This window comes from Bombus affinis, chromosome 7 (assembly GCF_024516045.1).
Source record: "Bombus affinis isolate iyBomAffi1 chromosome 7, iyBomAffi1.2, whole genome shotgun sequence".
Classification (NCBI taxonomy): domain Eukaryota; kingdom Metazoa; phylum Arthropoda; class Insecta; order Hymenoptera; family Apidae; genus Bombus; species Bombus affinis.
In genome coordinates this window covers 5,729,813-5,755,102 of record NC_066350.1, presented here as the reverse complement: position 1 = coordinate 5,755,102, position 25,290 = coordinate 5,729,813, and the positions used below count along the sequence as shown (strand labels likewise).

The 25,290-nt window shown below is 35.7% G+C and overlaps 1 protein-coding gene and 1 long non-coding RNA gene across 5 annotated transcripts in view; one reads left to right on the top strand and one right to left on the bottom strand.

Moving 5' to 3' along the window:
• The window catches only part of LOC126918695 (neuronal acetylcholine receptor subunit alpha-7), a 274,945-nt gene that overhangs the window by 53,527 nt on the left and 196,128 nt on the right, over positions 1-25,290 (bottom strand). For 2 of the 4 annotated variants that reach the window (XM_050726893.1, XM_050726891.1), the window contains one exon: positions 10,862-10,948. The exons of the other annotated variants lie outside the window; for them this stretch is intronic. In XM_050726893.1, coding sequence (XP_050582850.1) covers positions 10,862-10,948 — 87 coding nt within the window. The remainder of the gene's footprint in view (positions 1-10,861; positions 10,949-25,290) is intronic. 4 annotated transcript variants of the gene reach the window in all.
• Positions 1-25,290, top strand: part of LOC126918698 (uncharacterized) — a 208,334-nt gene that overhangs the window by 14,278 nt on the left and 168,766 nt on the right. Inside the window, exons 2-3 of the long non-coding RNA XR_007711415.1 lie at positions 9,343-9,525; positions 9,592-9,681. This is a non-coding gene — a long non-coding RNA (uncharacterized LOC126918698). The remainder of the gene's footprint in view (positions 1-9,342; positions 9,526-9,591; positions 9,682-25,290) is intronic.

The following is a 25,290-nucleotide window of genomic DNA, read 5'->3' as shown; positions in this document are numbered from 1 at the left end:
AAAACTTCGAACAGCAAAGTAACTCCGGAGAATAATTTTATTCTAAAACTTTCAAAGGTTTCATACTGGGACAACGATAGTATCTGTTCGAGACCGAGAATCGAAAGTTTATCAATTTCCGAAAACTATGAATAAATATATCTAAAAGAAATCCGTAATCGTAAGAATACAAATATTTTACAATTTAACAAGGAACTGAATAATTTGAGTTCAAGTCGCTTGTCTAGGTTGAATTCTAATTTTATATCGTAAAAACGAAATGGTCGACGCGTAGGTATGTCATTTCATCGAATGTAACAGGTGACAAGATCTCCTGAAGCTAACGGAATCTGATCGATGTGTACACTGACCGGAATTAACGAAGAAAATTAGGAACATACGCGTGACGCGTTCACTGCGTTTCATTAACATCAATTAGTTTTAATCAAAAGTTACTGGTGAACGCTGATGGAGGTTCGCCTGTCTTCTTGCGTCGCGTATCTCACTATACCGTGTCGCGTATTGACCGTTCGATGGAATAATTCAATTATTTTTGTTAAGCAAGAGGGAAGCTGCTTCGCCGAAGACTACAAGTACGTAAGAGAATGATGTAGGCCTATTTAAAATAAAGTTAAGCACCCTTTCAGGCTCTTTCAGTTTCTTTCACGCGAATAGAGAATAATCGCGGGTCTATCAGAGTCAATGTCACTAATTCTTCTTCTATGTTTAAACTAAAAGAAAAAAAAAATGCAAAATCCGGAGCAAGAGAAATTCATGGCAAAAGAAAGCAAACACTTTCTTTCTTCAAATATACAATTATTTTACCCTCTATTCGTCCATAATTGTTCGCTTCTTGGTCTTTTAATTTTCCTTTTCCCTCCGTTGCTTGGTATCGATTGCGCAATAAAATTTCCAAACAAATTCGAACACGAAAGCTCGTGCGAAATTAATTTCGGTAAATTTCATATCATTATTCTCTAACTCGTATTTCTGCCAGTCGATTGTTCATACAATTTCAAATTCCATAAATTTTTCACTTGACTGTCTATAAATTGTATAAAAGACTACTGGTTCTCGTGTAGCCAACTACCGGTTACAACGGCCGCCTGCTCATTATACATGGCGAATAATTAGGATGGTTTTCTTAACTGTACGTTAACCAAGGGGTGAATTATGACCTACGTGGCGCATCGTTACAATGGCCAGCTAGATTCGAAGTTCACAATGGGCGTGGTTACATGATTGCACCGTAATGCACTGCAATTGAAGTGTACCGAGCGTGTATGCATACATATACATGTCCTAGTTAATTAAAAATTCGTCGCATCACAGAACATTCCCAGCGTAACTTCCGATTTATTGATGAGGAAAGAACAACTACATTTGTCTTCGCCAATATATTCTCGCATTATTTTATCATAAAAATATAACGTCGTAATAGAAGTGTCCATGATAAAAATATCTCCTGTAAATTTTTCAGAATTTTTATACGAAAGCTAAATTATATGCCCGTTCAAAAGATTGTTTCTCATAAAGTTAATTATTTTGAGTTTTAATTGAAATTGTAAGAGAAACAAAAATTATAGTTTCCAAGTTTTTATTATTATCGATTATTAATGTATTTTGTAATGAATTGCCGTGCATTCGTAAATATGACGCAGGTATATTTAAATAAGAAATTTAATCGAATATTTTTCAAACTAACTCTAGTGAAATTCCGATTTCATTGTAAATTAATGAAATAATATATAGATTTTAGGAATAGGAATACAAAATATATTTTTAGGCCATGTTGCATAGTACCAATACTTATACATATTAATATTTCTATACACATATGAATTTGTCAAATTCACGTCTTTTTTTAAAACTATTATTACACGTAGTTTAATAAACCAATGCCTCCTATTCTGTTTGTTTGTTCCTTCGTTGTCACTTTATCGTACTTTTAATTTTCCGTATTTTTACTTTCTAGTCCACTTTCAACCTTTACCTTTCTACGTTTAAATATCATTCTGAAAAGACTCGTCCGAACAAATGTCGTATTTTTTAAAATAAATTACACAATGTATTAATTTCTACATATAAAACTGATACAAACTTTAATATCTCTAACAATTAATTTCAACGTTTTATGTATATTTACAGTAAATACAGTTGTTACAGAAAATTTGCATTAAAAAGTTGTACTTTTGTATAAGTAACGAGTGTGTGACAGCGCTTGTATATTTGTTCGTGTAAAAATATCATATGTTAGTGACATGTTGGTTGATAGATATACGAATATACCAAGTGATTGAAATATAACAGTGAGGTATGGGAGTACATTGTGCAGGACAATGTGTAGAAAATATATAGCCACGTAACTGGAAAAGAGACAAAAGAGGGTGAGTAAAACGACAGTTGAATCTTTGAAAATAGAAATAAAAGTTGCCGCAACAGTAAATAAACCGTCAATCGTCTGGTAAAGCCTGGATTCGTTTTCGTTCGATTTCGATACCAGTTGCAAAGATATTTTTAACGTTACAGAGACACATCTTTCGCAAATTCACCCACACGGTATCAGCCTTTACGTAATGGAATAAAATAACTGTTCAGATTATTAGTCTTTGTATTTTAATTAAATTTCATCTATTAATAAAATCAATCGTACAAGCTCGGATGATTTGAAACTTCATGCTTGTCATTGAAATGAAATTATTGCGTTGCAGTAGGTTGTTAACGAATAATAATTTCATTGAATGTTTGAACATTAATTCAAAGGTTTAAACATTAATTGTTTTAATATATATATACATATTTTCATATATTAAACTACTGCTTTACAAAATTGAGATATATTACGCTTAAATATATATTAGAGATATATTAAATTGAGATATATAAAGAGATATATAAATTGAGATATATTACGCTTTAATTCAATTATTTTATTACGAAGTAGAGTAGTTCCTAAAACTTCCAATCAATCCATTCCATGTAAATTTCGATCTTATTCTTCGAGGAAAATGGCTAAAACGATTTAAATATTATTGAAAAAGTATTAAAATCCAATTCTTATTTAATATACATATTAGGGCCTGAAAACTTAAAATTAGGAAATAAATCCATTTCCCAAAAAACAGCAATTCCTCTCAGATTATTTCATTTTATAATATATCACGCTAACACATTTTTCCTTTTAATTTTTCAAATTTCTTTTAATCCCTCAATCTCGTCCGCGTATTATTAAAGAACCGCTAAAATCCCATTGGATGCGAATTCAGGAAAATCAAGAGAATTACAATAAACGTTTCGACACGCGAATCAATCAACCGTGGAAAACAAAAGAAACGACAGATAAATCGCAAAAATAGGGGAGCAATTCTTTCGGCATCGATGGTCGTACTAACGAGATCACGTTAGGACACAAGGCCGACGTTACGTGTAAAATATAAATGTCATGTTTTCGTGAGGCGGAAAAACCGGAAGGAGAGCACGTGAAAACGAAAGGAAGAAAACGAGCGTGAAGTGTTCTTAGCGACAACCGACATGAAATCGTTCGAACGTGACTAGTAAGGTAACAAATGCTTGCACATACTTTTTCACATATCACAGGTAACAGAGATGGTCTGTTTACTGATATGCTCTTTGCCTTTGTCTCGTCGATTGCTATTTATTTATGCTTACAGGCGTTTGTAAACAAATTTTGGCGTGAGTGCATGTAATCCGTATGGTATTTTATAGAAGCTTGTTTTAAATGCAAATTGAGTCTCATTATTTAGAAAGGAAAGTTGAATATTTATTCAATCAATAGTAATTAAAATGCAAGCTATTTATATTGCAATGGATATTTCTAACGTTTACAAGCTTAATATATTTAGTTATATATTCTTAATTTGATATTTGATGGTTTATTTATATTATTACAATTTATTACTTGTTAATGAGTATTTAATAATGTTATACCCTGCAGTGCATTTTTTTAACTGTTGCAGGATTTATTAATATAATATAGGTATTGATTTGTTAGTTTTAATATTAAATTAGTTTCTGTGAATTTACACGTACGACATTCTATAACAAATATAGATTGTTCGTTCTAATTACATTCCTAGCGAAAGCGATTTTGCCAATGTGTGATTTGTTACATGCAATATTTTAGTTGAAAAAAAAAGAAAAAGGACACGTACATATGTATAATAATGACGTAGAATATGTTAATTAAACCATATGATAATATTCTAATAGATAAGTAAAAATAACGAAATTAATATTTCCCTATTATAACGATAATTATTTACAAATCTTCATTGTAACTGTTAATTATAATTGTATGAAAGTAAATTAAAGAAACACGAATTGACAAAGTGTTAAATGTAATATGAAAAATATTTTCCTTAACTGCATATTCTTTCTTACCTAACTTTAAATTAAAGGTCTGCTATTATTTCCATATTCAGATTTCGTATTTTCTCTTTGTATTACTGGCAATAGCAAGTGTTAGCTGTTGAACAAAACCCGCGAATTTCTTCTGCACAATAATTTTACATTTTCTATTTCTGAGAATGTAAGTTCAAAGTTAATATAACTATAAATAGCTGACGTTTTTGTTGTAACTAATATAAATATGTGCATAAATGGAAACGTTATTTAGGTCTAAAACTTCATTTGCTCGATTTTAAGTAATTTTTTTATTTTCTCCAGATTTTTGTTGAACTTTTGCTTTGTTTAACAAAATTAAAGTAACATGTAGCAATAAAATCTATTGGATAATATTCTACAGGCATGGAACAGTATTCAAGAGTTTTGGGTGTTCAAGATGTTTTTGAAACACACAAAATCTAAAATAAAGTGATGATAAACTTAAACGACTTTTTACGTCGGCAAAAACAAGGTTGCACACGAAGAATTAAGATGTTGTGATGTCATAATTCTTATGTAGCCTTACCCTTCTCATAATTAATTTTATAATAAGAAAGTTAGTCATACTGATGTGTATATCGTTCTAATATGTTATCGTTGATTTCATTTAACAAACTAAATAATCGATACTACATTTAAAATTTCAGATCTACCCACGATATGCGATGTTCTTGATCGAAACCAATAAATAAGACTTAATGCAACCTTTCGAACCTACCAATGGATAAAACAAACGTTTTCACAAATTCTTATTTTTATATAACAGACTTATTTTCGGAGTTATGTCCACCCATAGTGCTCGCAATTTATCCCTGTTTCTGTGTACATAGAGATACGTTTACATTCTGGAGTTGACAGACTTTCCCATCGTATTTCATCGCTCGTTTCATCCTCTCACCATTCTTGAGCGTTTGCTTGCACGCGCTTACATCACGTCATTACATGCACATTGTAGCTGTATAATTCATTTACGCGTAAAATTGCAAATTATTTATTAGTAATTTTCGTTGTTTGATATATCCGTAGAAAATATTTTTTTCTCCAGTTTATACCGCGAAAATAATATATTTCAATTCAATTTCTCGTTTCGCGATATATCGATAATAGTTTCTGTTACGATAATTCGAGTTTGCACAGTTTCCAGGTTAAACAAAAATATAGAAGAGAAGCATTTCAATACAATTGGAACGTTATTGATATACGTGCTTTTATCTCAAATTAATTTTTCCTATTCAAATGGCGTTGCTGGAAATACAAGCACTCTTGACTCGAGATTTGTACATTGTAGGAAAAACATGGCTCCAATGACTCGTCGTAAACGATTCTGTTATTAAATTCGTGTTTACAATGTATACAAATGCGTCTCTTGTTGTTATAAATACACGATAAAAAACACGGAAGATCAAGGAAAGTATTTCACATAAAGAGAAGTGCAACGTATTTTTTCTTTTAAAGAAAATTTCGATTCAAGAAAGTGAACGTAGGTCTCCTAACAAATGATCCAATATTGATTGCCATAATATGATGACACTGACATAATATGTTGGGTATCGCTTAACGTCATAATGTATTGGCTGATACCGTGAATGAGTGGGCGTTAAAGAATAATTATAATAATTGCAAAGTCAAGTTCGAAACGATAATGAGCTTGAAAACCGTATCTCGTTGTTATTTCATCTGAGAGAGACACAAAACCAGGCAATTACCGGTTTCACGGAAATAAGAAAACGGGAATCGCGGTCGTTCATGTATGGAAACAAACAAAGAACAACTGGAAACAGAAAGGACGTAGGGAACAGAGAAGCGTAAAGGATCAAAAGAGAAAAGAATATCGGAGAGAAACGAGTGGTGGAATTTATTCTCATGTTACGAGAACAGCGGCCTGCGATGTCGAGTCGCCTTGTCTTCAAATAATTCTCTTTTATTGGTTAATAGAGTTCGCCAGGATATTAATTTGTTGGCAAAATGGAAACTTTTAACGTAAATCGTTCAATTTCGAACATCCAACTTAAACACAAGTTGTACGAGAATGTTCGTTAGGATGAAAGGATTTCTGAGTATCTTTGATGATTATGTATTATGCTTGAAAAGGGACGATTGAAAAAGGGATCGAGTGAAAGGGTCGAGCATTCGATTGCATTCCTTTTGTACACTTTCCACAGGCATTCGCACATTTAAGGTATTATAATGGGTAATTAATCAGAAATTAGTGGATTTTCTGAAGGATGTCATAGTCGCATTTTACAATTGAACAGCTTAATCGAGAATATTTTAAGTGACTTTAATAAAACGGTGCACTCCTTCATAAAAAATTGATACAAATTCTGAGTGATATACAAAATTCACTCAAATATTGCATACATTGTACTCTTGGTTAATATTATGTAATCAACTTAAAAATTGTAGTAACAAAGGTATTTTCAATCAGTTATAACTATACATCTTTAACGTATCGTTTCATTTATGTATTTTACTTTACTCTTTGTAAGCGTATATGCATGAAATTTGCAGTATGTAATGTACAAAATATAAATATAATGTACTGTATAAAAATGTTGTAAATTGTCATAAGAAACTGGTACAATACTAATTTGCAAAATAAAATTTAAATTTTTGTTATTGCCAAGAAATATTTTCTTATTGCCAAGAAGAAAATATTAATTATATATATATACTTTTTTAACAATGGAATCCGACGAAATTTGTTTTTATAATTTGCCAAACGATTCGAGGGTTCTGCAGCATCGTGAAATATTCGGCGATATCGGTAACAAGAAGTTTGAAAGCATAGAACGCGCTTCGCGACAAATGACGGTAGTCAGCCCTTACGAATGCAACCGTTTCGCCCTTTTATAACATCGCGCACGAATACAAAGGCCACGATAATTAAAGTTCTCGTTCTCGACCGCGGAAATGGGATTCGCCTTAGGAATAGTCGGCGTGTGTCGTAATAGCCGGAGATAGAAAGAAAACGAATTGAATGATGGTGATAAAAAGTAGCGCGAAAGAAATGACTAGAGGAAGTGTGTAATCACTCGCAGCGAGGAAAGAAATGATAGTACTAAGCGGACCATTATGGTTAAAACGTTGCGTTGTTTGGTGGAGAAAGATGTGCTTTAAATTTGCCATTGAGCTTGAAAATACGAAGCGATTTGATTTAGGTGTCATATCTTTTTACGGTCAAGCAATTGACGTTGACGAATCAATGTATAAGTGTGACAAGTCAGGAAGTGATTTAATAATCAGCATTAAACGATATTAACGAAAACTCGTTTTGCTTTGTAACTGTTGTCAATTGCTATATCGTGAGATAGCCTAAATTCTCTAGTTGTCGTGCGTACCATGATATCCTTAGGCGTAATAAGGACGAAAGCATAATTTTATCAATCTTTCGCAGATCGACATTCGTCAGTCTCTGGACATGAAAGATTCAGACATTTCCTTCCATATCTTTCGTTAATACGAATTTATCGAACGTTTGCCAGCCACCCTTTCCATTCTCTGTCCCTCAAGATAAATTGCCCCGCTTCCTTTTCACCACTTTCAGTGTGCCTTCAGCCTGTTCTGACTCCCTTTTAATTAATTTTCCGCGTTCCAATATCGCCGGTGTCATCCTCGACGAAGGAAACGCCGATTTCTTCGGCATAGACGCATCTACCCTCGGAATCAGGAACGAGATACGACAGCGGAACAAAGACAGGCCCTGACATCAAGTCGAACAAGCACCGGAGCATTTTAATTTACCTCGATCGCCGATAAAAGCCTAAATGGATGGTCTGATCGAGAAAAAAAAAGAAGAAAAGAATATATACGTTGGGTTGGGTCACGCGAACCGACAGACGTCGAAATTCGACACGATCGCGCGTTTCTGCACTGGGATAGAGTTTCGGTGTAATACGTAACAAGTCGAACGTCTCGAACGGAAGATTGACGAGCATTCTCGATAGTTTCAATAGACTTGTTTCCATTCGTCATATGCAAATAATCGAATTTCCTCCATCGATGTTTTACACTTCTCTTACGTTTGGTTTCGCAAGTTTTCCGGACAGTGTCGATACTTCGGATCACGCTGTATATATACAATTATATGCAACTTGAGAGATCTTTTAAAACCTGCGCAAAAGTCGTTCAAATGAGGGATACGAAAGAAACTATGAATTTTATAATATACCGAGATATTTCAGATAAAAGTTGATTATTATTTACAAAAGGAAAGTATCTAAAATTACGTATTACTCAAGAGGTTAGTATAAATCGATCCGTCATATTATATTTATAAATATATATATATATATGTTCTAGTATGGATTCATATTAAACATCAACGTGAAATAATATTTGAAGTTTTCAGAAAATAATTAATTTCTAGTTTATTATATCTATTACATCTATTTAGGTTATTTTAATTAAAATATTGTATTATATATTCCGACGAAAGCATATTTACAATTTAATCGATATTCGATAATCTCTGATCTCGTTACCAAATACTTTCTGTAAATAAGTGCTCTAAAATTATTGATATCTACTTACTCGATTATCGATTTGCTACAGTAAACTCCTGTCGTTTAACCGACTCGTGTTCATCTTGTCGAGCGACGAATAGTAGAGAAAAAGTAGTAATAAAACAAGAACTTCATCATCACGTGAACATAAAACGAAACGATAGTATACCCGTTATAAACTCGCGAGTTTCACGAACTTGCACTGGGTATACACGTGTGCTTTAATTCTTCTTACCAAACTAAAACGAAAGATGAAATTATAACAATTGTAAATAGAAAATAAACGACAAAATGCGAAGAAAAGAACGGTTCACTATTTATGGCTTTGGGTTAATAAAATAACGTAATCTGATCGACTAACAAGATCTCGAAATACCGATATATCGAGTTCTCGAAACGTAGTTTGAGCACGCGCACTGCCACAGGCGGATTTAAATTAAAAAACTTTTTACAGCGCCACGAACATGGAAGAAAACGATGAAACGATGCAGCAAGTAGTACGAGCTTGTCGCGACTGAGACGAAACTAATCGGATTGTTGTTATCTGTGGGTCTATGAACGTAAATGGCTTGGCGAAAAAAGAACGCGATGAAACCAGGTGCACGTACAGAAATGTGTCCGGGTTAGTGGATTTTTGGTAAGTATATACAGGCAAACGTCGAATCATTCTGTTCGAGACATGAACTTATTCAATTAAATTCAGGAAAGGTGCCGCGAAAGTTTCCGAATTATAAGATGGAAGAAACTGGAGAAAAGAGATTTCCTTCAACGTCTCTACGTTGCTGAAGAGAAGGTAAGAAATTGAGAATTTTGTAGTGATATCGTTGTCATATTGGGCATAATTGAGGTTATGTATAATAGAAAAATATATGCTACTAACAAAGTTACCGTAATTTTGCGTTGAATGATACATTATCAAAAGAATTAAATTAAGTTTTAATCGTTATAATTTAGTATTTTAATTTATGTTGGGATTTATATAATTTAATTTGAATAGTGAACTGTTAGAAAATTTTTATTACTGTTCAAGGTTAGTTCGTATTTTAAGTTATATTCTCGATTAGATATAATAAATACTGCAAAGAATCGTACCATTTTTATGAGAATAATGTTACATTCTTTCTTGCATAATATATTGTTATAACATATATTAATGTCAATTTCTCCTTTTATTTTTCTTCTTAAATAGAACTTGCAGTTTATTAATTGTTGATTATTCCAGTCTAACAATATTGCTTTTTTATTGTTACTGGTTTGGCTTGTTTTGACAGATTTTAGAAAGAATCACATGAAAGAATAATCAGTTGACATTCAATAAAAAGTTCGTTGTTTTTCAAAGAATGATAATTACCTATTGTATTATATCAAACAAGTCATTAGAATATTTCGTCATATGATTTTGTTCTGCCTTCTTGTTTTCCAAACAATATATGGTTGCAACATAACATAGCATTTTATAAAAATTTCGGCTATATTTATACCTGTCATAATATTGCAAATAATCAAAGTAAAAAATATAACTGCCGGTTGTCAAATATATTCCAAAGAAATTCAGACATTGAGTGCACCGTTTCATTTAAGGCTATTAGATTCCAATGATTGTACTTTGAATACTGTTTATTGTTAAAACAGAAGATAGACAATAATCCTATTAAAGAAGAGGAAAGCGCTAAAAACACCCTTCAATAAAAATACTCTATCTAACATGAAATTATAAAATTAGTTCAGGACAGAATCAGAAAGAGGTGAAAAAAAAAGGAAATAAAAAATGCTCAGTTCTTTATTTCTTTTTTTTTTTTGGTATGGTTTTATACCGTGTGTGAACTAATTTTATGTAAAGAAAGTCTCCAATGAAAATCTCATTACACACTAAACACAAAATAAAGGGAATCAAATAGAAAAAAAAGGGTACGTCCATTCTCAACAATAGAGGTCCACACTGGCACTCGTTTGTTTGTAGAAACTCAATGTACCTAACAGTGGTATAGCGTCGGAGACCTGGGGCAGGGTCTCGGCGACGAGATTCAGGAACACCGTCAGCGATAACAAGATGGTCACTCCTGAAACAGTCGTAGAGCCCAGCTTGTTCAATGATCCATTTCGTATTCGCGTTCGAAGCAAGTAAACCGACGATCGTGCTCATCCATTGGCACGAGCGTCGTCCCTTGATTCTATCCGCTGATCGTCCAGATCACCGACAATTCGAGGATCAAGATTCAAGCGAATCCCCAGCTTTAAAACAGCCAAACTCGCAGTGTTTGTCCTCCATCCAGAAACTTACTTGATCTTAAACTGATACTTAAGGTCGAAAGAGGATTACTAGAAGGAGCTTTGAAATAGTAATATTACTTTTATAAGATGCATCGTTCGTAGTTCTCTCTTTTATAAGAAATTGGAATATCATTTTTCAGATAAATTTCAGGGATTCGCTCTTTCTTGAAACTTGAAACTTTTCTGAAATATATTTTGTTTATTTGATGTTTTGTTGATAAAGTGTTGGTGATTTCGGTTGTGCAATGTTCACGCATGCACGAGTTGGAAATCGTGTATCTCAGTTATACTACTAACCAGCTCGGGGAATATTAAAATATTATACAATAGCCGTTTAGTTGTAGCTTTTTGCAAGAAATAATTCTTTGATATACTATAAACCAAGCGAATGAAAATTTATCTCTTTTTATCTATTATTATGTACGTATTATTCGCAATCCTGATCAAAGGAAAAGAAATACTTTCTGTCCTTGCATATCGATCTATCATACATTTATCATACATCGATTTATCATACATTTTAAAATGTACATTGCTGAGTTATATAAGAAGAACTCAGTATCTTTGACGATAAAGAATAGTCTAGAAAATTTTATTTACAAGACAAATGAAAAAAACACAACATCGCCCGATATTTTACGAAGAAGAATCGTAGCCGGAAATAGAGTTCGTCTAACGGTAGTATCGTAGAAGTTTTATTGCGGAGGAACAGCCGCTGTTTATCGAGTCCCGTGGGAGGAATGGATTAAATAATAAATAACGCGGGTAGCTAGCGAGGAAGGTTATGCAACAGGGTGAACTCGAACAGTGGCCACGGTGATTTGCACGGTGACATTTTTATCAGCAAGAAGATATTGCCACGGCGGAGTTTTCTTCCGTTTCTCCCTTCCTCCTTGAAAAATAATGATCGAAAAAAAGTGATAGATCGAAATCTGCTCGTCTCAAGAAAAAGTTATTTACGTGGAACTGCCTGATATGTATGGAAATATTTTACATATTTCATGTAAGATTTGTTGAATATTGTAGTTGCAAAAACATTCGAATGCAAATAGGAGCATCGATAGAATCAGAAACAAAAATATGTATTATAAACAATGAAATTGAAATAGTTTTATTTTTTATGTATCGTATTAGTCGAATAATTTTACTTTATTTTAGAATTTTACATCAGTTCTTTACACGTTCCACTTCTTGAATTGTTATACGTTTAAGTTAAAAAATGGTGGCCAATAGAACGAATTTATTGCTATAAAGATTATGTATGAATAGAGTAAGCATCATTTTGCAATTTCTTTGTATATCTCTTGTGTATGAAACGTTCGAAGTGTCGTGAGAACGACATAATTATAAATTCTAATGGTATCAGAGAATTTCTATTTAATCGTAGTAAATAAAGGGGTGATTCGAGCAGTGACTGTTTTACAATTCTTTGTTCCGTACGGTGTAGAATTAATGGTGCATTTACATCGGTAGTGGATTGGGGCGGTCCGCGAAACAGCAGAAAAATCGTCGGCTTTTTCCAGCGCGAAAACGCGCTGTATTGTTTCCCTACTCAGCCGTCGGCTCCTATTTTCATTCAAACTTCTGCATTTTATACTGTACAAAAAGCGTTAATATCAAGCGTTGGGAACAGCACGAAAGTATTTTTTATAAGCGCATCGATAAATCCACTCTTGATATCAACACTCTGCTTAATTTCTTGTCCAGACTTCGCGTTTACGCTAAATTTAACGTCTTGAAATACCGAACTCAGAGGGGGAGAAAGAAATGTTGAAGACAAGGAATGATGGAGTAGATGAAGGAAGAAAAGAGAATAAATGGTATTTTTTTTTATAAAAAGGGAGGCGGTTGAATAATGAATAGGGGGAAAAATGGGAGCACAAAATGGCAGGAAAAATAAAAATGTTAGGTGTAAGAGGTAACGTTACGTTGCGGACACAATGATAAAGGGTAATAACAATGCATATTTATGAAAAGATAAAAACTAGCTACGATATGCCGGTAAACGAAAATGTTCTGGTAAAGAAAAGATAATATGTGACTATCAAATGAAGAGAGAGTGGAATGAAAGGAATAGGAAGAGGGCGACAAAATAAAGGAATCAAAGTCCAGTTTCACGATTGTTATCAACGGGAAGTACTTCTCGCCTCTTGAAACAGCGCAAGCGTTCGTCTATTGGACAAGTTTTGTCGTTCAGAAGTTTCTGAAAAACAAACTGTCATTCGAGATAACAGGTTTCGGTCCGTCGGTTTTCCATCGGGCATCGATTTATCGATAGATATTTTTGCTCAGATTAACAAACTCACTGAAACTGGAAGCTTTGAATCGACGATGTAGATGCCCGTTATCCAATGTAAACTCCATTCGAGGAAATATCGTTCACGACATCGACGAAAAAACGTTGGCTTATTTGCGACTGCTACGGGATTTACAACTTAGTTGGAAATATCGAGATGTTATTACAGGGCAAAGTGTTTTTATTTGCTGCTCAGTCAACGTTAATTTTGTGTGCTTATGAAGCTTTGCTGAAATTTTTAGATATTTAGTAGAGCTTTGTGAGATATCTGAATATTGAAAAATACGACACGAAATAACGTCTGCTTATCTGAATCTTAACAAATCAAATAAATACGATTTTGATAATGCTTAGCTTAATGTTTGCAAATAGTTCTTGCGGAATAATCGTGTTCCTTATTTTCTATTTATTTTTACATGCACAGTGATCTTTTATCCGAGAGTATCAATACGTATTATTTTGGTTGTTTGATATTGCGTGTCAGATAACGTTTTGTTACAACGCGTGCAGGTAGTGGTATAAATTTCTTTGTAACGTCTACCGTGCTGAAGACGTAATTGGTATGGAAAACAAGAATTGGAACGAACAGCAAATTATACATTTTGATCGAATAAAGAGAGTCAACATTGCAGGTAATTACACAGTGCCATCTCGTTTTAGTAGATATGTATTTGTTTTGTGTTTCGATTTTGCAATGAAATTCAATGGAGATCGCGTCGGATAGCTTTACATAAAGGTCTCGTATTTCTCTTTAATGTAACATTACTTTCGTTTGTTTAAAACACAGTAAATATGTAAAATATGCATTTTTTATATCTTCAACTTCTACAAAAATTTTAATAATGGAAAGATAACAGTTGAGTCTTCGGAACAATTTATATATAGATCTATTATATATGTTATATACAGGGTGGTTGGTAACTGGTGGTACAAGCGGAAAGGGGGTGATTCTACGCGAAAAAAGAAGTCGAAAATATAGAATAAAAATTTTTCGTTTGAGGCTTTGTTTTCGAGAAAATCGACATTGAATTTTCGCTCGGTACGCGTGCACTTTATCACGTCTCGTTATAACGGATCTCACTGTAGATCGTTGTCTCGATGGATATTATCGCAGTTTAAGTTTGTTTTTGCCGTAACGGAAAATTAGGAATACATAACGAAATAATATGAAGTAATCATAAAGTTTATTATTACAAAAATTGCTAAAAATGTTGCCCATTCTGCTGAACACATACTTAAATTTCTATGAACACTTTCTAACGTATTCGATTGTTTTAAAGTATGAAAGGCTACAATAATCTTTTCTTTCAATTATATTTCAAAGTCGATTTTCTCGAAATCAAAGTCTCAAAAGAAAAATTTTTATTTTATATTTTCAACTTCTTTTTTCGCATAGAATCACTCCCTTTCCGCTCGTACCACCAGTTCCCAACCACCTTATATATTATAGATCTATCTCGAAAAGTGTTTCCTATATTTGCTGCGTTAAAGAAATCACAGGTAAAGAGAATAGAGTGGCCTGTAGATACGTGTACGAAGTTCGTATAGTAGCCACGATTATCGTTGAAAGTTCCTTAGGAACGAAGAAAGGAAAGGAAAAGAACGTTGAGAGACGGGAAAGGGGTATTTTCATTCTGAGCTCGGTAATTAGATGATGCGTGCGGTGTATTCGCAAGAAGTACTTCTCAAACGAAAGGATTCCTCAGTTTCGAAAGTTAGCTTCGTGAAAAGAAAGGAAATATTTTGCTAAATTTTTGTGCTGCGCGTTTACTTTCGTTTTATAAGATAATTTTGCAAGATCCGATGTAGCGATTAGTTATTTCTTAAATAACCAAGATAAGGAAAAACGTTGTATTATTTGGTAATTTATCCATTTAATTATATTAATTACTATTAACTTTGCACGGATCGTAATAGTATTCAAATTATCTCTCATAACTTAAGCCGAGTTCACACCGTTTCACTTTGGAGGAACACGACTGATGAAAGCTGCGTTCATCCGCCGTGTTCCTACAAAACGAAATAGCGTAAATTCGGCTTTGGAATAGCCGAGTAACCGAATCCGAATCAAACCGCTTTTATCAATAACGCAATGAATCGATGTTTCCGCAAATTCCCGAACCCACGCGTGATGATACCTGCCAGGTTCGAAACTATCCCTCGATATAATTTAATCAAACAATGCTTTGTGTTGCAATTGCACCGATCGCCACCGAATAAATACCGAATCGGTTAACACGTAAACTGATTAAACAGTTCTGATTCCGTTGATGCATCGCGATTATCGTACGGCTGATGATTAAAGCGATTCAGTGTCGTTTCCATTGATCGGAAGACGTTTCGATTTTTCATCGGATACCGCGAATGTGTCTCGACGAAGTTTCTTAGACGAGATGAAAAACGACGATTCACCGCATTAAACGTGACTAGAGAGTCAAATAAGTACATCGAGAGCTGTGCACGAGGCTTGAAAGAATCCATCCGTGTGATTGTGCACTCGTGCCAGCGTAATCCTAAGCGCCGTTTTATTAATTCAATTACACCGTCTCCCGATGAAAACTGGTACAGAACGGCCAGCGAAATCGTTCCAGCTAATCTCTGCTCCCTTTCAGCTTACAACTTGCATTATAGCTGTACCTTCAACGACTCTTCAAGTATCGCAGATAAACGAACATTCCCCAAGCTGGCGTTCGTTATTCCCTTCTTGTTCAGATATTAGTACCATTGATTAGGTGTCTTATACAGGGTGTTTCAGAACTACAGATCAGTCAAGCAGGAGATGGTAGAAGATGGCAAAAGAAACGGCATTCGTACCTCGTCTTGTCTTATTATTTAGTTACGAAGCTGTAAAGACGCAGGTTTCTTGCGCCTGCTGATGTGCAATCAGTTATACATCGAAGAATGTACTTTCGTTCTTGCACTTGAACTCCAAAGTATGTACTTAATGTCATTGATAAACTGCGAATGTTTATGCAGATTTATATTTTATGGACGCAACCAAAGAAATAGAGTACCTACATGGCTGATTGGTCATCGGCAGGCACTCAAAACCTGTATCTTCAAAGCTTCGTTATTGGAAAGAAAAATAAATATATTTCACAGACAGGTATGTTTCTGTCATCCTCTAGCATTTCCTAGTCGATCGGTCTATGGTTCTGAGACATTCTATATTTTTCTCTCTGTTTCTTATCTTCGTTTCTTGTTGCTTTGCGATTTACCTGCTACGATCTGCGACTCGAGATCGCGTTTCTGGTTGCTTCGTGCGATTGAAAACCAATGTGAGAAAAATATTAAATCGTGTGTGTGTGCACGCGCGTAGACGCTGAGAATTAAATTTCCGATTATTATGATTTTTTGAAACGGCGTTGCGCCGTATACCGCGATTTATATAACCGTGGATATTACGTCGATGGAATTTAAATTTATACGTGACACCGGTCCCTGGTGTCATGAAGCATGGCCGCTGTAAAATGCAATAAAATACTCGCCATTCGGCAAAATCGAATTCGCCAATGTAATCCACGGTGGCTGAAATATTTTCATCGCCTGTGGAACGTTTGCGGATTATTATGCTAGGCAACAATCAGAGTTTCGTTGTGGCGAAACATGATTTCGCTGCGTTCTACTGGAACGCAGTTCTGAAGAATAAGTTTCTCCGAGTCAAACTTGATTGCAACGTCAACAAAGAATTACATTCAATCTGAAAACTAATCCACCTATACCCTAAAGTTTGATAATCGAAACTATAATATTCGATATTTCCTTTTTCATAAATGCAACTTAAATTAGAATACTTTCCTTTCGTCGTTTAATCAACGAAATCTAAATATTTCCTCCCTAAATAGCGAAACGAACTTCGTATCAACACCAATTATAATCAGCTATTTGAAGGTTTGTCGAACATAGCCTCCTACCATTTGTTTGTAAATTGAAACAAAGGATGAGAAAGTTGGGAACAGGCGTGTAGAATGTCTTCGATTGACAAACACGTGGCTCCGAATGGAAATGACAAAGAAATAGATTTCGCGGGTATCTGGAGTGGCTGAGTAATTAGAAAAGCTTGCACGCATGCTTATGCACGTGATTAATTTCAAGTTCATTCAGAACTTCTGCTAACCGCATCCATTACCTAATCAGAAAGTTGGCAAGTTGGCGCGTGCAATCGAGCGTATCGCGTCGAATGTTACTCGAAACGCCGTTCGTTTCGAGAGTCTCAGTGAAATGCGTATAATGTTTACGAGCAAGCCGTTGTCACGTACAGTTGTCCAGAGTCGGTAATAACCTGAAATAGTCCGTTACCCGTTTGAAAAGACAATTAAGAGAAATTAAGCTATTAATTACGGTTGCGGAACTTTGACATTTTCTTAATCGCTTGTCTACCTCTAGTTCTTCTTTGTTATCCCTAATCCTTGTAGTAGAGCATCTCGGTTGCAGAGCACGTATAATTGAAGTGGGTACTTGTACGTCATCTTCAATTCAAATTAGAGAGGTCAGAGAACACATCCTTCGCTTCGAAGAATGGCCCCGTTATGGAACATCTAAATGGAAACGTTTAAACGACATTCTACTACATCGACGGTTTCATCGAAACAGGGAATTGAACGCTGCTCCTTCGTCGGAAATATAGCGTTTAAAGGAGGAACGTAGTTCTCACGTATCAACTAGACACGCCTGCGGCCAGGGTCGTTAGAATCGATTCGGCGAGCGTTATTTGCAGTTCGCAAATGACTGTTATCGCTGGGTGCTTCTGCAACTATCCAGGAACGCTTTGAAATCGACTACGAGTTAGGGCAGCATTAAATAGCGACCGGATTACGGGAAAGATAAGAAAATTGTTGATTGAAAAAGAACCGAGGATTTACGATCGGAGGAATGCAATTTGCGGAGACTTCAAACTCGTTATCTCGATTTGACGCAGAAAATAGTTGAAATACCAAATGGAGAATAGCGATGAAAATGCACAGGGTGTCTCAGGGTTTAAGGTATCAGTGTAGTATAATTTAATAGGATGCGAAGTTTACACTCTTAAAGAATCCCGGAATTCAGGAGTCCCGGGAGTTCTAGAATTGCTTGGCCGTCCGGAAGCATGCTCTAAGGGTTTGTTTCAATCTAAATATAACCTTGTCAGCAGTTCTGAACTTGACATGCGCCATACGTCGCGTTAGACGTATGCACGAACTGGCGCAGAAACTACTTGGCGACCTGTTCAGAAATTCGAATGGGGATTTACACATCCTGCCGCAGAGAAAGAACAGTTACATGACGACGAAAACTCGTCTTGAACTTTGGGTAGTCTCGCTCCGCGGATATGTTTTCCTCCCAGCGGGAAACTACGAGTTCTGATAAGGCGTTTTCGATATTGAACTTTGAACTCGATTGTTGGAACTGTTGTCAGCATACGTGACAGACATAGGCACAGCTACTGTAGCTACAGATGGCGACTATTTAAGGTTAATTTACAGCTACAACGTTGTTTGTTTCAATTTGTCTTGCTATTTTTGAACGATTATAGAAATGCAGATTATTCCTGTTAACTTCTTCCAAGTCGAACTATAAAAATGTTTCCCTCGTATCGGACACGCTTAAAACAAATTCAAACTTGTCTTACAGTGTGATCATTGTCAACCAGTTTTTGTATTTACTTTTTCCCAATTTACTACCACAATTGTTGCTTGTTATTTATAACTCATTTTCTAGTTTCCTAAATCCTATACATATATGTGCTATTATTTTCTTGCGTGGTTAATAATATTTTCGAGAAATTAATCATATTCCGTAGTTGTTTGGGAAAAACAAATTTATCGATTTCTAAACATGAAATTTCTCAACAATCTGCGATGCGAAATAATTCAATCTCTTGTTATAAAAAGAATGAATAGACGGAAGCATCGAACATCGCAGTCGATGGATCCGAATAAGTTTCCCAACCTTGTGTCGTTCAACTGTTCTGCAAGAAATAAGCAAATAACTTCCATGTGAATAGACCTGCGAAAGGCAGCAGCAACTCCCTCGGACATTTTCCTCGAACGACGCGACGGACTGTAATACTTTCGTCGAAGGAACTTGCGTCTCGGCCTTTCGCTCGAAGTAAATTTCTTCTGGTTACCGCTCGTTAATGGTCGCGAAATTTAATCTCTTCAATTTTGTGCTCGAACTCCTGACGATTAAGAACTCGATTTTCTAATTACGTTTAAACTGCATCGAGTACGTCCACTGAAATGTAATTGTGTTCAATTATATCGATGTAAAAGGATCGCGCGGAGGGTTAAATTTTTCGTAAAATTACTCCTCTACTTACAAAATTATTCCTTTCTCGTACAATCAACGATTTAAACGCGATCGTAGAAAACAACGAAAAAGGTACAAATGAAATGTAGTTAGTAAAAAAAGCAAAATTACACGATATACAAACGTACGTTACTTTCCTGGTCGAATTAAGAAAACGAGATCTCTTGCTATTTAAAAAATTGTGTAAATTTATTTCTCCGTATAAAGATGCGAAAGTCGTGTCAACTGCAGCTTCGAATTCTGTTTTATTACAGATAAATCTTTATGGTTTCGCGTTTCATTCGCAGTCGCTTGTACCGTAGCATTTCCGATATTTCGAAAAGTTTTTCTATCGGTCGATGTCGGTGCGTCCGGCTCGAATTTCCAGATTCAATATCGTGGGCCCTGAACTATGATGGAAATTGAAATTTCTAATGTTGAACATTACGTAAACGGCGTGTACGGTGTACACACATATAAGAAGAGTTGGTCGAATCGAGTAAGTGGGAAAATCAGACAACTTCGGATATCCATATGACGTTTCTGCGTCGGATTAGAGACATACCTTAACATTGAAATGAATTTTGAAATAAATATCGTCAAACGAAAATCATCAATGTGATATTAGAATAGTCTTTCTTCCTATAATTTGTGCTTAAAAACAATTTTATAGAAGTTTGCCTTATGCATTGCTATTCTCCTTATTAGACTGTGACGTTTGCGTAGTTGAGAATGTAGAAGTGTAGAATTTAAAAGTGCAGAAACGTACAGAATGGTAGTTAGCATTAGTGGTACTTAGCAATAGGCAATATGTCTGTTATTTTCATAATTGTCAGCTGTACGATATCTTACAATCGTTTCTTCGCGACACGAGCATCTATTTGCTTGTTTAGTTCCTTGTTAAAGGATTACAAGAGGATTATTGATAAAGAGCGCACTTAATGAAACAAAAGAAAGATTAACGAAGGAACGTGTAACTGAAACGATCGCGATAAGACCATTAGGTAAAAAGATGCTCTTTGTTCGATTCATTTCATATGGTATCATACAGTGGTTAATTGCTCCAGTTTCAATCCGCATAGTTCCACTCGTTCGTCCATTAAAGTTTCAACTAAAACTTCCAGCTGCTTCAAGTAAAAATGTAATTGCTCATGGAAATTTTCGAACGTGACGCCGGTATTCAGCAACGAAATATTCGGTAAAAAATGTGTAATTAATTTTAGAGGGAAGATAGAAAAAGAAAAAAACGAAACTAATGGAAGAAATTGATAGTGTCGAAACAGAAAAGTTTTGCTCTGAAATGGAAACGTTTCTAGAAGATGAGAAAGATCAGAGAAGATACAAACGTTTTAAGCAACGAAATAAGGTACCTATAGAAAGCAAGATTATTTTCTTTTCAAATTAATATATCAGAGTTGAGAATCCGTGTTACTCAAAATATGCATTTACGATGTTTCGACTATTATCGAGTTAGCGAATCAGGAAAGATGAAACTAGTACGTATATATCTACATATTTTACTCTGATAATTTAATATATAATATTGAAAAGCTTTTCTCCTCCACTTTCCTGGCGAGACAAAAAATCATTTAGAATTGGGAAAAAAGTCAACTTATTGGCATAAATATAATATTGTGCACTACGAGTGTCACGCAGCAGGCTGATGCATACGCAAGTATACACGGTAAAGGTTCGCTATCAAGGTTCGCGTAAAAGCTCGCTGCTGATGGCCTGCCTTCCAAGTCGACTGCTCCACGCTAGCAGCAAGTTTTCGCATAAATTTGCATGGCGTGTCGTTGATCGAGCCGCTTGTTCAAGCCGCTCAAAAAAATATCAGCGTAAAGGCGTCCCGGGCCAGTCGCTCGTGTATCAGCTTTTTCCACCTGACGCCATTTTCTTGCCGGCATTTATGCATTATTCCATCGGGCTTTCGCGTTTAAGCGGAGAACTGGGTCGACCACCGGTGTCGAATTAATAAATGGATCGCCGTAAGAAGTAAATGGAATGTTGCGCACAGAGGAGATAAACGATGCGGCGAGTGATTACGAATTTTTCGCGTCGCTCCACTTCCACGGTATGACCGATCGAATCCCGGTAACCGACGAAACTGACAAGAGATTCGAGCCACGAATTTCGAGCAATTTCGCTTCTACGCGATCGTTAGCACATTCGACGTCAGCTCGAGCTGACGATTTTGACGAAAAATTTGTTTGCAGTTGGAAAAATACCGCCTTCCCAAGTCGATACGAATGTCACGCTTAAAAGCAGGAACACGAGAAAGGAAGTTAATTAGTTTCTCGACATTCTCGATGCAGTTTTCGAAATTGGCTTTGTTACTTATTCTCGTTAAAGTGATCTACCTTTGAAAACGCCGCTGAAAGGCACGTTGAGGACTAACAGAATGGATTCTCGATTTCGCTGCGAGGTATTGAAGGTGACTGGGCACAAGATAGGAAAAAAAGAGACAGCATGGAAAACAGAAAAAAAAGAGAAAGGAGGAGGAAGCAGCACAAAGAAAAATGGAGAAAATCAGAGAAAAACATCCAACAGGAAATCGATTCCCTTACCAACCATTTTTCTGAACGTTTCACCGAAGAAGATTTCGTTTTCCGATAACAGGTACGCGAACGGGATATTTCTGCGGGATAACATTAATTGCCTGGGACAGCTGCCATAACGATAATCGAGAAATTATTCGTTCCTTTGAAGCAACGGCCGAGGAGTCCACTTGGACTGTCGTTTTCTGTTGAAAAATCGACGATTCTGTTTATCGTAACGCGACACCGTGGATGCAGTTATCGGAAATCCTGTCTCGATTTATTTCCATTTTGCCATTCCAAATGTCGCGATGCGACTGCGGCTTGTTGTTCCAGCCGGGACCAACGTCGATTGCGGAAAATAATGGCGTGTGATTGCCGAATAATAGGGACCAAAGAGACCGTTGAACCTTGGTCGTATGTAGCGCAACATTTTCCTGTCGAGCCAGGAAAATTTCAATCGTAATGGAAATGCCACGTCATTATACTTTGGATGTGATTTTGGCGAGGACTGACCAACCGTGAGCTTTTTCTTTTTTAATTAGGAAAATTCCTCTAGCGACGTTAAAATTAATACCGTTTCTTCTTATTTTATTGCTTCCTTCCCTTTTCCGAATAAATCGAGATTGATTTTGTAAAGGAATGGACGAAGGATTTGATGGAAATCGATGAATTAAACAGAGCAATTAGTAGGAAATGGCGTTTCGTTGGTGGCTTTGGAAACGAGGCAGAGTATCGAAACGATAGCTGATATTGTTTTATGTAAATATAATATTTCAACAAAACTATAACAACTTACGAGTCTGCTTCAGGAGACAGAGATGAAACACTTTTACAATTCACCATAAAGATATTATTTAATTAATGAAACCAATATTATAAATTAGAGTGAAAACGATTCTAGGGATTCTAATCTTTACACTCACGATAGTCCTAAGAAAGTGCAATGAATAATTCTCAAAAACGATTGCCACTAAATACCTTTTATTCAATAATCCTTCGGTCGCGATGTTGCTAACTCGACGAGTAGCTGAATCTTTTTCCAACAGCATCCGTCGACGAACAAACTATTTACCATCTCTGTGACAGAACAACTCGTCCCCACTTTGAATACTCGAATAAATCAGTAGGACTCTAATTGATAGTGAATTCGATGCTCGTTAACAATCATTACGGAAATTTCCCTCTTCTCGATCAACAGCTCCGAAAAACCTGGGGATTCTGTCGATTGCTCGTTAGGAACTAATTTCGCGGCACGCGCGTCGCTAATTGCCTGGGAAAGAAAGTTCGTCGTCTGGACGGGATGTCGTTGCTCTCAGTCAGCTGGGAGCAATTTTCAGAAGCATGGCCGCACTCGCGGTCGCTGGTTTCCCTGGTGGTTGATACGACCAAGAGAAAAATCGAGAAAGGAAACGAACACGCGACGGGCTGTGCAGGGAGGACGACCACAGACGGATCGTGAAAAACGGCGACTGACTATGCCGTTGGCAGAAAAATGACTGTCGTTGAAAATAAAGAAACCGTAAACGAATTTGCAGTGCACTGACCTTTTTTAGGCTACCGTTTTGTGGTACGTCTCGCATATTTTTCTACCCTACCACTTAAGTTCTAATTAAATTTTCCTCAAGCATTTCTTCTTTTTCGTTGGCCGTCACTTTCAAACGAGCAGGAGCCCTGATCTCTGTCTAACGTTCCTCTTCTTCTTCCTCCGCTGTTTCTCTGCAGTTATCCCGCTGAGTGATTGTTATCGCGGACGGACAGATGAGGAACAAGCCAAGTAACGTGGAGATCGATCGATTCGCGAGTCGCTTTCTGTCACACACTTCCCTTAATCGGCGCATAGTAGAAGATAACGAGGTTCCTTAGTTTTTCGTGGTTCATTTATAGGTTGGTTAGTAGTCGCATGGAAATTCTCCGCTGCGAGGAGCGCGAAAAATTATTCAAAGGAAAAATTATTTTTTAAGGGAATACTTGTTGCATGGAGGATAATAAATTGCTCCCGATAACGATCGTTCTGTTTGTAAATATAATAAAACATTCGGCTCTTTCTCGTCGATTTACTGCACTGAAACGAAGAATCGATGATTGTTAATAATTTAATTACGCTTGATGTATTTTTACCCGAGCGATTACATGATAAAAACATTTCAAATATTTAAAATAATTTCATAATGCTGCGAGCAAGTATCGCCGAATTAACTTGGAAAATCTATTTTAATTTATTTCTTCACAGTAAAGCGGTAGAGCTAATTATCACTGGAATTATTTCTTGATAATTAAACTCTAAACTTTGCTAATCTTTCAGAAGTGTCTACACGTTATTCAACTTACAGGCTGTAGCTTTGAGCAGCAAATAAATTACACCTCTACGTTATGCATACGATTTCATCTTAAAAGGCGCATCACGAAGGTCGTTCAGGCGAGGCTTATGGAAACAAATTTTTAATTTTTCCTACGAATACATTTTCTTTTATAGCCGCAAAAATGTTCTCACTTTATCAGCTCTTTTAGAAAAACCCTGTTACAGTAATATCAGAAGCCGTATTATTCTATTACAAGCCGTGAAAATATTTTTTATTTCAGATTTCTCATTTTTGACGAAATGTTTTCTTTCGTGACTAACCAAAACTCTTTAGTATATTAATTAGAAATTTCAATTATTAATATCAATTAGCAGAAATAACATTAGATAAACATCTGCGATATCAAGTTCGAATTAAGATCAAGTTACAGATTTGTATCGCGTATGGACTTGCGTTGCACTTGCTGTTGGTTTCGTTGAAAGCAAAGGAGCTGAAACGTTAACTCAACATGGAATCGCTAGACGTATCTTCTACGCGAAAAATTGAAACAACATCCGATCGCGTTAGAAAGGAAGTAGAGCGTATCAGCCCATGAAATTGAACTTACTGTTTGCACGGGCTTTCCGATAAACTGATGGAATATCCCTTGCTAAACCCCCAAGGGGTGAAACGGCAGGCTATGGGCAAACTATAGGACCTTTCAACAGGCAATTAACAGCAATGTACGA